The sequence below is a fragment of the Cricetulus griseus genome, chromosome 2, assembly GCF_003668045.3.
Source record: "Cricetulus griseus strain 17A/GY chromosome 2, alternate assembly CriGri-PICRH-1.0, whole genome shotgun sequence".
Lineage (NCBI taxonomy): Eukaryota > Metazoa > Chordata > Mammalia > Rodentia > Cricetidae > Cricetulus > Cricetulus griseus.
The window spans coordinates 201479402-201493780 of NC_048595.1; the positions used below are offsets into that span (position 1 = coordinate 201479402).

General features: G+C 51.3%; 1 protein-coding gene across 1 annotated transcript in view; it reads left to right on the forward strand.

The window, feature by feature from the left end:
* Positions 1–14379, forward strand: part of Nrg2 (neuregulin 2) — a 179888-nt gene that overhangs the window by 150394 nt on the left and 15115 nt on the right. Inside the window, 2 exon segments of the mRNA XM_027400776.2 lie at positions 6595–6715; positions 12499–12575. Coding sequence (XP_027256577.1) covers positions 6595–6715; positions 12499–12575 — 198 coding nt within the window.

Sequence of the window (14379 nt, forward strand, 5' to 3'; positions counted from 1 at the left end):
ACTCCATGTGTCTGTTTACTACTCTGGCCTCAGGGCCTAGCACAATGCCTACCTCACAAGAGGTAGCTGGTAACTGTTATATTAAAGAAATTACAACCTAGGGTTAGGAATGTAGTTCAGCAGGAGAGCTCTTGCCTAGCATGTACAAGGCCTGAATTTCAATATCATTTTTGTTGTTTGTTTGTTTGTTTGTTTGTTTGTTTTGTTTTTTAATTTTTCGAGACAGGGTTTCTCTGTGTAGCCCTGGCTGTCCTGGAACTCACTCTGTAGACCAGGTTGGCCTCAAACTCACAGCCTGCCTCCCAAGTGCTAGGACTAAAGGAGTGTGCCACCATGTCCCAGCTGTTTGTTTTTTTTGAGACAGGGTCTCTCTACATAGCCTTGGCTGTCCAGGAACTCACTCTGTAAACTAGGTTGGACTTGAACTCACAGACATCTGCCTGCCTCTGCCTCCTAAGTGCTGGGATTAAAGCCACCATGCCCAGCTTTCAATATCATTTTATTAATTAAAAAAAAAAAGAAGGAGCTATTCCAAGGCTTTTGTGGCCTTGTCCTGGCCTGAGAATGGTGTCAGAGGCAAGTGCTTGGATCCAGTGGCTTTCAAGCTGCTCCACTGGGATGTACCTGAGCTTAGCATCTGCCGCTTTTGCTGCAGTGGGCAGACATCTTCTGATCTGCCTTGAACTTTGAATCTCCCATTTTATTAATGAAGACTTTCTGGGTTAGAACTGACAAGTATCCACTTAAGCCGACCCCGAGGAAATCATGTATTGGCTCATGAAACTAGGAAGTGCAAATGCTGACTCCAGATGGCAAAGACTCCAGGAACTGGGAGTAGGTTGGTTTCTTGCTTTCCTACTATGCAACAGCATCTCCTGTATTTAGGGAGTGGGGCAGAAAGAGAAGGCACTGCCTCAGAGAGTTCCACCTCAGCCAGCCGCCATCTTTTCAACCTCCTGGGGCAGGAATGAGAATGGATTCTTAGTCACCCTGCTGAAGTCACATGCACACATGGCCCTGTTACCCTGTTCAGGTGAATGGGACACCATCTTTGCCAGGCTTATCTGTGTGCACAAGGGTTATAACGAGTGATGGCCCTGTAGGAAAACCATCTCGCTATGTGAGACAAAGGGAACAGGAAGGGTTCCTACTCAGAACACCTAAGCTGTGCCCTCCCCATTGGGCAGGGCCAGGGTCTTGAAGGTCTGACTCACCAGCAAGCTGCAGCCCCAGCCTTGAGTGGCCCCCTCAGCCTGCAGAATGCCAAACTTTGATAGACATCTGAAGCAGACAGTGACCCTTTGGGCTGAGTATAGGGTCTCATGCAGAGAATGGAATCCCAGCTGTCCGAAGACTTCAGTGCCTCTGGCCCCTGCAGCCTGGTTTGAGGTGGAGCAGAGGCCCAGGGGAAGCAGAGGCCCAAGGGAGCTGAGGCCCAGGAGGTAGCAAGAGCTCCAATATTTGCACCGTTCCCAGCTCTGTGTCCCACAGACTGCCTGCTCCTTCCCCTCCTAAAGCTCAGCTTTCCCCTCAAAGGCTGAGCTACATGGTGCTAAGTTTCTCCTGAACTCCTGGGATTCTGAGTTTGCTGCTGAGGTTGCCATCTGCACCTCACCAACACACTTGTGTGCATCCTCACACACGCCACGCATATATCTCTTTGCTTTGGCTGCCCTGTCCAGTCCACTCTTGATGTGGAGACATGGTTATGGACGTTTTCCCAAGAAGAAATCCATGGATTCCATGTTTACCAGCGAAACCCAGCAGACCTTCAGGAACCACACCCTGAGGAGGGGGTGGAGGGCGGGCAGCGGGCAGCTGAGCCTGCCCCCAATGACTCATCCCAAGGTGGGTTGGCAGGGCCCGCCCAGGCCCCAGGGGAGTAGGGCCACAGGGGTAGGGCGTCAAAGGGTATCATCCCACTCTTGAATGGCTACTTACCTCTCCATTTGGGTGGAGCCATAGTCCTCTTTCCCAGATCAGAGCAGGCCCTCTGGAAGTGATCGCTCTGGGTCTCACAGGAGCCTCTAGCCTCACTGGGCTGCAGGGAAAAGGAGTTTGCAGACATAGACAGAGCAGGGAACAAATCAGTCTGCAAAGTGCAATCCCCTTCTGCCCTACAGAAGCCAGCAACCCTGTCCCAAGTGAAAGGGAACTCCAGATTGTCCCAGGACACCAAGCACAGGGCAGGCAGCTTTGGCACGAGTTACAGGACTGCAGACATGTGGTAGAGGCCTCTGGGCAAGAGGTTAGCTGGCTGAACACGTCTATACAACCAGACATGAACATATACCCCCACACCAGTTGTATTCAGCATGACCCCTCTCTGAGTTCCAGAAAGCCGAGGCCTTGGTTATCAATACAGAACCTCAGATGACAGGAAGATAAATCCTAGGCCTGAAAGTGTCTGCCTCTCCCAACAAAGTAATGGGAGAATGGACACCTGAGCCAAGTTAGAAGGAGCCATTTGCACAGCAAGGCAGGAGCTGGGTAGTTCAAGCTAAGGGGCCTGGACCTTAGAGGGGGACAGGAGTGTGCCCGTGCTAAAAGGACAAAAGCAGTTGTGGCCCGGACAGAGAGAGACACTCAGTGTTCCCTCCCGCTCATTGTCTGTCCCATTTCATCTTCCTCTGAAGGTCTGGGACAGCCTGCGCCATGACACTCATGGCAACTGCTTCCTGGGTTTTCCCCTTCTGGGCATGGTTTTAATTAATATTTTTAGATATAATTTGCATGCCATAAAACTTGTCCTTTGAAAGTATGATTCAGTGGTTTTCAGTATAGCTTCAGAACATTTTTGTCATCACCTCAGAAACTCCATGTTAGCACTCACTCTACTACTCTTGCTTTCTGCCCCTGTGGATTAATTTGTAGTAGAAATTTTGTATAAATGTAACCATATAGTAAGTGTCCTTAACTTATCCAAAGGCCCATCCACATTGTAGCATGTATGAGTGCATTCTTTTTATGGTGAGATGCTATTCTAGTGTGTGAATGTACTACATTTTATTCCATCCGTTTAACAGTTTGAATTGTTGAATCATTTGGATCACTTCCACATTTGATGAATAACGTCTCTGCGGACATTCATGTTCAGGTGTTTGTAAGCACGCAGGTTTTCAGGCTTGATACGCCCATGAGTGGAATTTCTTGAGTGTATGGTAACTCTGGGGATTTTTAATTTTTATCTTTCTCTCTCTCTCTCTCTCTCTCTCTCTCTCTCTCTCTCTCTCTCTCTTTCTTTCTTTCTTTCTTTCTTAAAGAACTTCCAGAGGCTAGGAGGCAGTGGCGCACACCTTTAATTCCAGTACTTAGGAAGCAGAGGCAGGTGGATCTCTGTGAGTTTGAGGCCTGGTCTACAGAGGGAGTTCCAGGTCAGCCAGGGCTACACAGAGAAACCCTCTCAAAAACAAACAAACAAAAACAGAACTCCCAGACTAGATGTCTAAGCAACCACACCACTGTGCATTCCCACCAGGTGTGCCCCAGGGTTCTGGCTCCTCAATGTCCACTCCAATACTTGCTGTTTTCCAGGTCTAGCATTCTAGCCATCTTAGTAGGTGTAAAGCAGTATCTCATTGTGGTTTTGACGTCACACTCCTAACAACCTCTTAGCAGTATTTGCAAGTGAGAGGAGAAAAGGTACCGATGCCCGATGATGGGGTAAGAACACTAGACCATGCTCAGGGAAGCAGCAGAGGTTGCTTTCCCTCAAGAATCAGATGTGTGCTTGTTCATTCTGTCCACAAATGTTAAGCACCTATTCTGTGTCAAGCATTTGGTTAGATGTTGGGATTTAATGAAACATGACAGAGGTGACTATGCCCCGAGGAGCTGGGGTTCTAGTGGCAGAGCTACTGATGACATACTTGGTTCCTTAATTAGTTTAGAAAGAATACTACTAGCAGAAGCTTGAGAAGTGAACATAAAGATTGTAGCCCATCTTGAGAAGCCGGGAGAGGCTGTACCAAGACACTGATATTTGAAAGGTCCTGGGCCGCAAGGCACCTGGCTTGTTAGAAAAGCCAAAATATGTTGAGAGAACAGGATAAAAAACGACAGAAATGCCACAAGGCCCAGATAAGACCTAATGAAGGGTAGAGGGTCTTGTTCTGACTACACAGGGACATGCTAAAGAACCTTGACCATGGAAGGGATTGACATAATTTACATATTCTAAAAACCACTGTGGCTGCCAGAGTGAAGGCAAGTGCGAGGCAGGAGGACCAGGAAGTAAGTAGGTCACTCAAGGAAGACACAACCATGAGCTGGACCAGGGGAGGAACTAGGAGGCCTGAATGGAGCCTCTTGAGGTGGTGAAAGTGTCAGTCCCTGAGAATATAGGCCAGGAAAGAATAAAGAAAAAATGAAAGATGCTCTCTGGGACTTTGGGGCTCTCAGTCATAGGAAAGAGAGCAGTAGCTGGGAGGCCAGTTTGGACACACTGGATTGGGTTTCTGTAGCCATCCCAGTGGAGAGGACAAGAGAGCAGCCTTCTCACTTAGAATCCCTGCCACCTTTGTGTCTCACAATAAAAAAGGCCAGTGGCAAAATACAGATGTGTTGCCAAGGGGATAAAGAAGAACATGTTGCCTTGGTACCTACAGGACAGCTATGCTAAAGTGACTTGGGAAGGTCTCACCATGACAGAGGAGGTGGGAAGGCCTGTGGTCACTATTCCCTGACACTTGTATGACTAGCTCCCCACTACCCTCACTTTTTGCCTTTCTGGAGCCCTGGCATCAACCCCATGATATGGTATTGGCAACCTAGACTCAGTGCACCACAACTGGTGTTCTGTGGTCCCTGCCACCCAGCAGTTTCACTGCTGTCCAGTGCTCAGTCAACTTCACAGAACAGCAATGAAGACCAACAGCAGGAGGTCTCTGCCACCACTGCTTCAGAGGAGCCATGCTGGGCCTGGCAGATCGGGGCCAAGATTCCTCTGGCTTAGCCAAGGCCCCTGGGAGGCCGCCGGCTGTGGTCCACATTCATCTGCTCACGTCAAGCCTTGGTGCTGACGTGTTCTTCCACAAGGGACAGGGTATCTGGCAGGAATACACAAGTGAGCTCTAGAGAGGCCCTCGGCCATTCCCTTCCCTCACTCCTCCTTGGAGGCGTAACCAAAGGGCAAGACAACCTCTAGGATCTGCCCAGTGTTGGACTTTATAACTTGCAGACGTGGTCACCGCACTTGTGTCTCTTCTCTGTCCCTTTCTTAGTTTGCTGGGTCTCTGTGACCCAGAAGTGGTGCAAACACCAGTTGAAAGCCTCCTCTCCCTGGCCAGCATGTGGGTCCCAGCTGGGTTTGCGGCAGAACCCTAGAGAAGACCTCAGCAGGGGTGGGTGGGGCCCAAGATGCCAACTCTGCAGCAGGCATGGGGTGGAGGGGAGGGCGAAAGCTGGCCCTACCCGCTGAGTTTTATCTGTGAGCTCCTTCAGACATATACAGAGGCTGTGCTGTGTGTACACTGCAGTCCCCCACGCTCCATCTGTCTCCCTACATGTCTAAACACTGACGGTGCCAAGCGCCTGCCTGCCCCATCCTCCTCCTCTCACCTCCTCCCCATTGCCGATGGGAGCAATGGAGCCTGCCACCCCAGAGGAGATAAGGGGAACCAAGGTGGAGCAAGACACCTCAGTCAGAGGACCACCGCTGGGCGGGAGTGAGAGCCCCTCAGAGCCCCAGAGCACTAAAGGGAAGCAGGGCTCCTTTTCAGCAGCACATTCCAGAAAGCCAGTGTGGAGTGTGCCTTACAAAGAGGGTTTTGCATTTAAAGCCAGATTTCTGGACATGGTCCCTTGATAAGGGAGCAGAGCATTCATTATTTTCAATTGTTTCAGGCAAGCCTGATCAGTCAGATGTGTGGCCTGGGTTAGCAACCTGAGAGCCCAGCTGTTCCCTGCCCCCGCCCCTTGCCCAGCTACATCTCCTCCTGGAGTTCATGATTTATAGCTGAGACTGTCAAAGGTCTGAAGGCCCCCTCCACAGGCAACAGCTGACAAGGAGGGAGCTGTCTGGTGGGGGACATGAAGGAGACACTGGACACTTCTAGAGGCAAGACATGGCAGCCTTTATTAACATCCCTGAGCTGGGACAAGAAGAAAGAGATTGGATGCCCAGGTCCACACACACACACACACACACACACACACACAAAACTCCCTTCCCAGAGCTCCGAAAATGACAGAATCCGAAAGGTGTCGTTTCCCTGAGTCCCTGGTCCACAATACGAATCTGAGCAGTGCGGATGGATACAGGTGTCTTCCCCCTGAGCCAGACCAAACTCCAGTGGAGAAGCTCTTTCTGTTCTCTTCCAACCTTCCAAAACAGGGGGAAACCCTCTGACTTTTGTAGTTTTGCCAAGAGCGTGAATGCAGAGTCACACTGGGTGGATGGTCCACTGTGGCTTCCCATTTGCCTTGTTGCCCACCAAGAGATGCCCCCCCCAGACCTTCCCTGCCCAGGCATTCCTGCAGACCCTAGTGACCTTCCAGTTTTGAGATGGGAACATGAAAGAACATGAAGGAAGTGATCCCTGGGCCCAGCAGTGGTCTCAGTGGGTCACTAGCACGTGTCTCTCATACCTCCAGTGAGCACCACTCTGTCATCATGGTCGGGGCACGCCCGGAAGTGCAACGAGACAGCCAAGTCCTACTGTGTGAATGGAGGCGTGTGCTACTACATCGAGGGCATCAACCAGCTCTCCTGCAAGTAAGTGACCGGTCAGGGTGGGCACAGGACCAGGAGCAGGGGAGGAGGTGCTGGGGCAGAAGTGGAGGGCTCTAGAAAAAGCAAGCTTCAAGCAACTTGGAAGTGATCCCCGAGGGGCACAGACAGGGTCGTTTGTCCACTTTCTAGTCCTTTCTGGACTCTAAAGATATGTTTGCTCTAAGGGGTGTGTGGACTCCTGCAGACCCAGTTCCCTAGGTTCTTTTACCCTCTCTCTCTCACCACCCTGCAGGGAGATGGGGATACCCGTCTAAGGCACTGGGTGCTTGTTCTCTCTCTCTCTCTCTCTCTCTCTCTCTCTCTCTCTCTCTCTCTCTCTCTCTCTCTCTCTCTTCTCTCTCCTCCCCCACCCCCAACATTTTATCTTTCTTCCCCATCTCTAAGCAGCTCTGGATGATCATGTCCTGGCTGCATCTTCTTCAATAGAAAAGCCTGGAAGAGTAAGGCAAGATTCAGGCTGCACAGCCCTTGGCACCTGCTGATCCCACTCTTGTTGTCTAGAGGGGAAATAGAGGTTTACCCAGAGCCCAGTGCTGGCCTCAGATCTGGCTTCTCTTCCTGCCCTGGTGAACCCTAGTGCCCAGTCCTGCCCTGAGCATTGCTTGTGCCATTTTAACTGCAGTCCCTCTGTATGGAAGGCGGGGACTTCAGGAGGACACCACTATGGAAATGGCCCAATGGGGGAGGTGAGGGTGGCCCCAGCAGGAGCTCCAAGGAGCTCACAACCCTTTATCCATACCATAGCACTCAAGCTTAGTGTGAATTAGGCTACCAGAAAGGGTTGTTGTTGTTTTTTTTTTTTTTTTTTTTTTTTTCAGTCCCAGCAGGTCTTCTGGGCGATGCTCCCGCATGTGTGTGAGGAGAGTGACAAACTCCATGAGGGCAGCTCTGGCCAGATCTTAAGGAGGAATAGGAAGGGGGTCTAGTCCACAGCTTGGATTTCTCAAAGCAGCCTGTGCCAAGGGCTCCAGACTAGGTGCCAAAGCTGTCCCATTCCCATGGCATCTGGACAAAGGCCACCAAAGTGTTGCTAGTTCAGGAAGAGGGTTTTGACCTCCTGATAGAACTTCAGGCTCCTACCTCTAGCTACCCAGGCCAGATCTTGCACCCCTCACTGGCTTGGCCTTTCTAAGAATGTGACCCTGGAGGGGAGGCTGGGACTTTAAAAAACCCTCCACAAACTAACAGGGTCCCAGTGTCCATGTCTCCTCCCATTCTCCCATGGGGCAGGAGAGCTCAGTGGCACTGCCAGACAGAACTGTGGCTCTGGCCCCAGCTGGCCTCCTCACTGGCTTTCTCCATGGTCCCACCCTTCACCTGCTGTCACCCCCTTCCCAACCTCCTTCCTCCTGAACCCCTAAGGGAAGTTCCAAGAGCAACAAGTACCCCAGGGAAGTTCAAGGCCTGGCCTTGGCTTCTAAGAGGCAGCCATAATAGCAGTTCAGGCCTAGGGAAGCATCTCAGCCTTGCAAATGCTCTGAGCTCTTTGGAACAGACCTGCTAGAGACTCAAAAGATCCCAGCATGCCTCACAGAGATGTCCCAGCCCTGACCCCCTTCCCCTCTACCACACTGGGCCTCTCCTCTTCCCTAGCCCCTTGGACCCCTGACCCTTCAAAGAATCCAGCATTGTCACTGAAGTTAGCCCTGGCTGCAGGCAGGGAAGGCTTTGCACCCCAAGATAGGTACAAGGACAAAGTAGGTCACCAGAACCCAGGCTCCAGGATGGAGTGTAGTGTAAGAAAGGGAAGGATGAGACAATGGCTCCCAGGAGAAGCTACCAACATGACTGTGCCCCTAGGATTCTATCGAAAGGCATAGGGAGAGGGGCCTGAGCCCTGGTGAGCACGAGGGTGCCTGTTTCCTCCCCCACCCAGGGCAACTGGGTTTCAAATGTAAACTTGGCACCCAGAGCCACTACGTCTCCATCTTTGCCCCCCTGGGTCAACCCAGTCAAGGCTCCATAACCCACTTCCCTGAACCCCTTTGTCACATGCAAGGGAGAGGGACATCCCTGGCTGGGCCTGCAGTCCTTGGAGCTGAGCTGGAGAAGGGCAGGGGGGAGGGGGCCGGGCAGAGCCCAGAGGCCATTCTGAGGGTGGGAAACCGGGTGGGAAGAGGGGCAGGCCTCTTGGGGTTTATGATAACACCTGGATGGAGTAAAAGGGGAAGAATTTAGGAAACGGGACTCACGTCTACCATTTGTGCTGTTTGTTTACTTTTTATTTTGATTTTTTTGCATTTCCGCTTAGCTTGGATAATGAAACTACACTGGTCAGTTTCATTCCAGTTTCTATAAAACTCAGTTTTCCTTCCTGGTTTTCTTACCCTTGTTGCTGTGTTGGTTCAGAGCCCCCCAGGGGGTGTTGGAAAGCAGGCAGGCACACTCCGTAACCCTCTTGTTTTTCTGGAAATCAGTGCCAAAAGAAACAATGTCACTGATACTGAATTTTGTTTTAAAAAAGACAACTTAAGGGGACTTGAAAATGGGGGTCCAAATCAAGGTGACTGTCTTCTGTCTGGGCCAGACAGGGACCTCCACACTTCCTCTTGCCGTTTTCTCCTCTTCTCTCCGTGTGTTTGTTGAGCACGGTTGGTGCGTGACTCTTGGGGACTGGTTCAGGGGATGATGACAGAACAAGACTCTCTTTCCAGCCCTGTGCACATACCAGTGGCATGCCTCCCTCTCCCATCAGCTCACCTCCCTCACCCCCAGCTTCCCCCACCCCATCCCACCCCATCTGCCTGCTCATTCTCACCACATCTCCACCCACCCGCCCTCGTGAGCTCCGAGACCCCGGCTCCCTCCAGTGCCTGGGGCACAGCCTCATCCTTCATCCTTCCTTCCCCAGGTGAGGGCAGCACACATGGCATTATCCCCAGGCTACCAAAAGGAGAAACTGAGGCCCGGAAAGTGGGTGGGGAATGGGGCAGCAGAGGTCCTGACCTCTGCCACCCCAGATGTAGCCCGTGGGCTCTCCTCTCTACCCTTCTCTCATCCCTGCTCTTCTCCAGCCCCAGGTTCAGACCTTCTCAGAGTCAGTGGTGATGCCTGTAGGAAGGTTTAGGAAGGCTGCGGCCTGCTGCCCCTTCCAACCCATTCCCTATTTCCCTGAACTTCACAGGGTCATCCCTGTTTGTGTGGGAGCCACTAGCCAGCCACCAGCCAGCCACTTACTCCCTGTGCAGACTCCTGTCATGTCCATAAGGGGAAGCAGGGCAGATAGGTCAAAGGCCCTGCTCACACCTAGAACTTTCTCTAAAGAAGCCTGAGTCTCCACACACAGAACTGCAGAGAGGAGTAGGAGTATTCAGGAGCCCCTAATGGAGTTAGTGCCTCCAAGGGATAGCACTGTGTATCGGTCCTTCCCAACCTGATCACGCTACTCCCCAAGGCCTTTTGTCCAGCGAGAAGCAGCACCCCTCTCACAGACAGGTGGTGCAAGGCTAGCACCAGAACGTTGCACGAATACCATAGCACATTTGTTTGTGGACCAGTCAATGGTACCACCTGGAAGTGTGCAACTCGGTAGCCCTGAGCAAGCAGTCAGACTAGTCCAGGCTGAGTATGGTACAGAGACACAGGGGTGTGTTTATAGTTGCCACAGGTCTCCAACAAGACTCATGGGACAGCAGTTTTGACGTCAAATAAGTTACTCTTTGTCCCATTCTGCCCCTGCACTCCACTGTTCTTACACACACACACACACACACACACACACACACACCATACATTTGCATACACTGATTTCCCTGGCTCTAAGAGTCCAGCTAGTGGCAGACAAGGGACACAGTCAAGCCTAGTCCTTTCCTGTTACTTTGTAGAATCCAAGAGTCATTTTGGCAACTTCTGGATCTTTATACTTTACTCCCAAAGGTGCTTCTGTCTGAAAAAGAACCACTTCACCTGTTTCTAATCCCCATCCCCCATATCAAGGGCCAGCAGTGAAGGAAGAAGAGCTGAACCTGGCTGTGGTCGGTTGGGAAGCCTCGGCCACTTCCTCCATCTTCCTTGGATAAAATGACTAGTGCCAAGGGATTGAAGAGGGGCTCCTCCCCTAAGCCACCCTATTCCACAGGGTCCACATGCACCGCTGTTGCCCACCCAAATAGCTGAACTTCCCAGCCAGACCTCCACCTGGCCAGGAACATGTGCACCCATGTTCCCCCACCACAATGTCCAGCTCTCCCTCCTTCCAGAGAGATACCACAGGCCCCAAGAAACTCCAGCTTGTGTCCACCAGCCACTCGCATCCCCTGTTCCTCCAGATTAGAGGCCACAGGGTTTTCATGATTATTTATCATAGCCGATGGCTAGCATCTACCGAAAGGCCAAGGGCCCTCTTGTTATGTACAGCAGAAGGCTAAGACACCTCCTGAGGAAGTCTAGGTTGACTAATGTCACACAGTAACCTGGTACTAAGGGTTACTGTTGATGAGGTTTCCCTAGCTCCTAGGGGAATTCAGGCCAGGCCAACAGAGACCTGTTTCTGAAGAGAGACATGCATAAGGGTCAATGCAGACCTCTCTGTGGGTTTCTCCCTAGGCATCCGGCCTTCCTGGGGTTCAGGAGAGAGTACAGGACTGGGCATGTCTCCTAGAAATCTACAAAACTGGGACTTGCTTAAGGGGAGAGGTGGCAGCCAGAGAACAGAAGGAAGTGTACCTTGAAGGCAAGACAAGGTCAGGGAGAAGGGGGTGGATGGGTGGTGACTTGGAGTGGCAAGGAAGGCAAGATGCTAGGAGATCTCGGCCAAAGCCAGGCCACAGTGGGAGCACAGGTCACAAGTAAAGGACAGGCAGGCCAAGGCTGGCTTCCAGGGGCCTCCTGTACAGAACAGGCTTCCAGGGTCCCCAGTTAGCCTGCTCCCACCTCCCCCTGCACCAGGTGTCTGGAAGGTGGCTTTGGGACACTGGCAATTCCCCCCTCTCCAGCATCCCCTTTCCTCACTTAGCTTTTCCCCGCATCTACGGGAGCCCTGCAAGGGTTCTTAGAAAAGTGCCTTCTGTTCCATACCAGCCAGAGCTACAGCACGAGAGCCTGTCTCAAAATACACAAACAAGACTTCCTTGGCCAAATAAGTTTGTAGAGTTCAGTTATTATTGCCTACAAAGCTTTTCATAATCCTTCCTACGCTAACGGAGACTGCCACTACAGGAGCCCCAGGGGATGGATTTCCCAAACATATTGGCCCACAGATCCCTCTTTGAGAGAACAGATCAAATACCTCCTAGGTCCCTTTGGTCATGAGCACATAGGGTGAGCAGCCTAGCAGAATTCTACTTTGAGTTTTCTGGGAGCTGTTTCATAGAGGAGGAAACCTGCCCAGAGTTCTGGAGAGAACCCTTCAGCAGAGCCCAGAGGAGTGACACCAGGAACTTGTATCCCATAAGTCTGGCTGCCTGGTACCCAGAGGCTACAGTTCAGGCTTCCTGGGGCACCAGGCAGGTGAGACGGGAAAGTTCCCTAAATAGTAGGACAGTTTAGTCAATAACCCCCACCTTCCCCACCCAACTTCCCTAACGCATCCTCCTCCCTGCCCCACCCCACCCACCCATCCCCCATAGAGCCACATGGATTAGAGTGTTTGCTAGGAGATGACAGAGCCCTCCACCCAGCCCCCTGACTCCAGCCCTTCAGCTACGAGTGTGACCCCAAGTGCCTGACTTGGTTTTCTCATTCATCACTGCGCACTTTGATTTCTAACCTTAGCCTCGTGGATGATGCCAGTTTGTTCTGTGATTTTTCCCCTTTTCCTTCTCCAGATGTCCAAACGGATTCTTCGGACAGAGATGTTTGGAGAAACTGCCTTTGCGATTGTACATGCCAGATCCTAAGCAAAGTATGTTTGAAGATACAAACACAAGTCCCTGCTCCTTAGAAAGCTTCCGGGTGCAGTCCCCCAATGTAGGGCTTAGGGTCAGGGGTGTTGGTTGTTTTGATCTTCGGCTGTTATGTTTTGTTTCTCTTTTCTTTTTTGTACCTTGGTTTGTTAGTTCTTTTGTTTTGTTTTTGTTTTGCTTTGTTTTTCATTTTTTGGCCTAATCCTTGGGTTTAAAGTTCAGGGCTGCAGGTAAGGGGCAGAGCGACAAGGCCAGTACAAATGGTAACCGTGGCGAGGAACCTAGCTGGCATTGGCAGGAGCCTGTGCCGGGGTGTTGCAATGCCTGTGTCTTGCTATCCTGGCTCTCTCTTTCTGGTTTTCTTTCTTTTGGTAGGTGTCCTGTGGGATACACCGGGGACAGGTGTCAGCAGTTCGCAATGGTCAACTTCTCCAGTATGTTTCTTTCTTCTATTTCTTTTCTTCCCTGGTGACTGGCAGTCTCCCCATGTGGGAGGGATGGGGGCCTTACCTACCAAGACTTGGAGGGAACAGGGGTGTCCTGAGCTCCTCTCAGCCCTCAGTACTTACCAGTAGCCTCTGCAGAGGAGACGATACACCCCTGTCTCCCCACCCACCCCCCTAAGTCACCTGTATCACCTGAGAAAAGCAGGCTGAATTCTCTGCAGCAGCAGGCCATGTCCAGGCCTCTCCCCTCTTCCGGGATCAGGCCGCCTGCCAGATAGAGGAAGAGGCGTTTGTGGGGCCCTCCCCTGCCTCTGGTGTAAGGCTGCTGATGGGCCAGGCAGTGAGTGTGTGCATGTTTCTGCGGGTACGTTTGAGAGAAGGGAAAAGGTCTCAAAACCCTGTCTCCTGGTCTAGCCAGAACGGTTTGTGTTGGGGTTCCTGGACCAAGGCAGAGGGCAGAGTGAAAGAGAGCAGGCACAATGGTTTCCATGGATGCCAGAGACATTTGTATGGTTACAGGATGAGATGGACTGCTGCAGATGCTAACACTCCAGGAAAAATTGGTGACTCTTCACAAGGCCTGTCTAGTCTGAACACTATCCAGGATCTCTTTCTTCCACACCGGGAGAGAATTGGCTAGAATAGTGGACTGTTTTCATTGGAGCCTGGGAGCAGTTCCTTCAAGTACCACCAGGTGGGGCGGAATAGAGCAGTTAGTCTTTGGATAGTCACAGACTCGGTTTGGAGCTCTGTGATCTGTTGGCCTTCAAGACCAGAACCATGTCACCCATCCCATCCTGCAGAGCAGACTAGCTCCCTGGTCCTTTTTAGGGAGGGTATCTGGATCCTGTGAGCCATAAGAAACCAGAGAACCCAGATGGTACTTGGGTGTTGGGAAGGAAAACTCCATAAAATAATAAATAAATAAATAAATAAATAAATAAATAAATAAATAAATAAAGGAACCAGTAGGTAGCACATCAGAAAAAGAGGTTTGGATCTCAGGGTGGGAAAGCAAAGCCTCACAATTGTTCTCAGACTGTAGGATAAAGCCCAGATATATATTTACTGCCCTTAGAAGGAGCATTTGAGCCCCAGCAGGTGAGGGCTGGTAGACCCACCTTTGTCTACAATTTGAGAGAGAAAGACAGTGCTCTTTCTAGACCCCTACAGTCACAGGCCATGGAGAGAGAGGGGATAAAGGCAGAAAGTGTGAACAAGACGTGTAGCCTGAAAAAATTCTTTAGAACTCAAACTCTAGAAGGGTTTCAAAATCAGATCCGGCCTATGTGGGAAGCTCTGGGGCAGGGGGAGTCTCAAGAGAGGACGAAGCAGACAGACACGGGTGGGCCCAGTG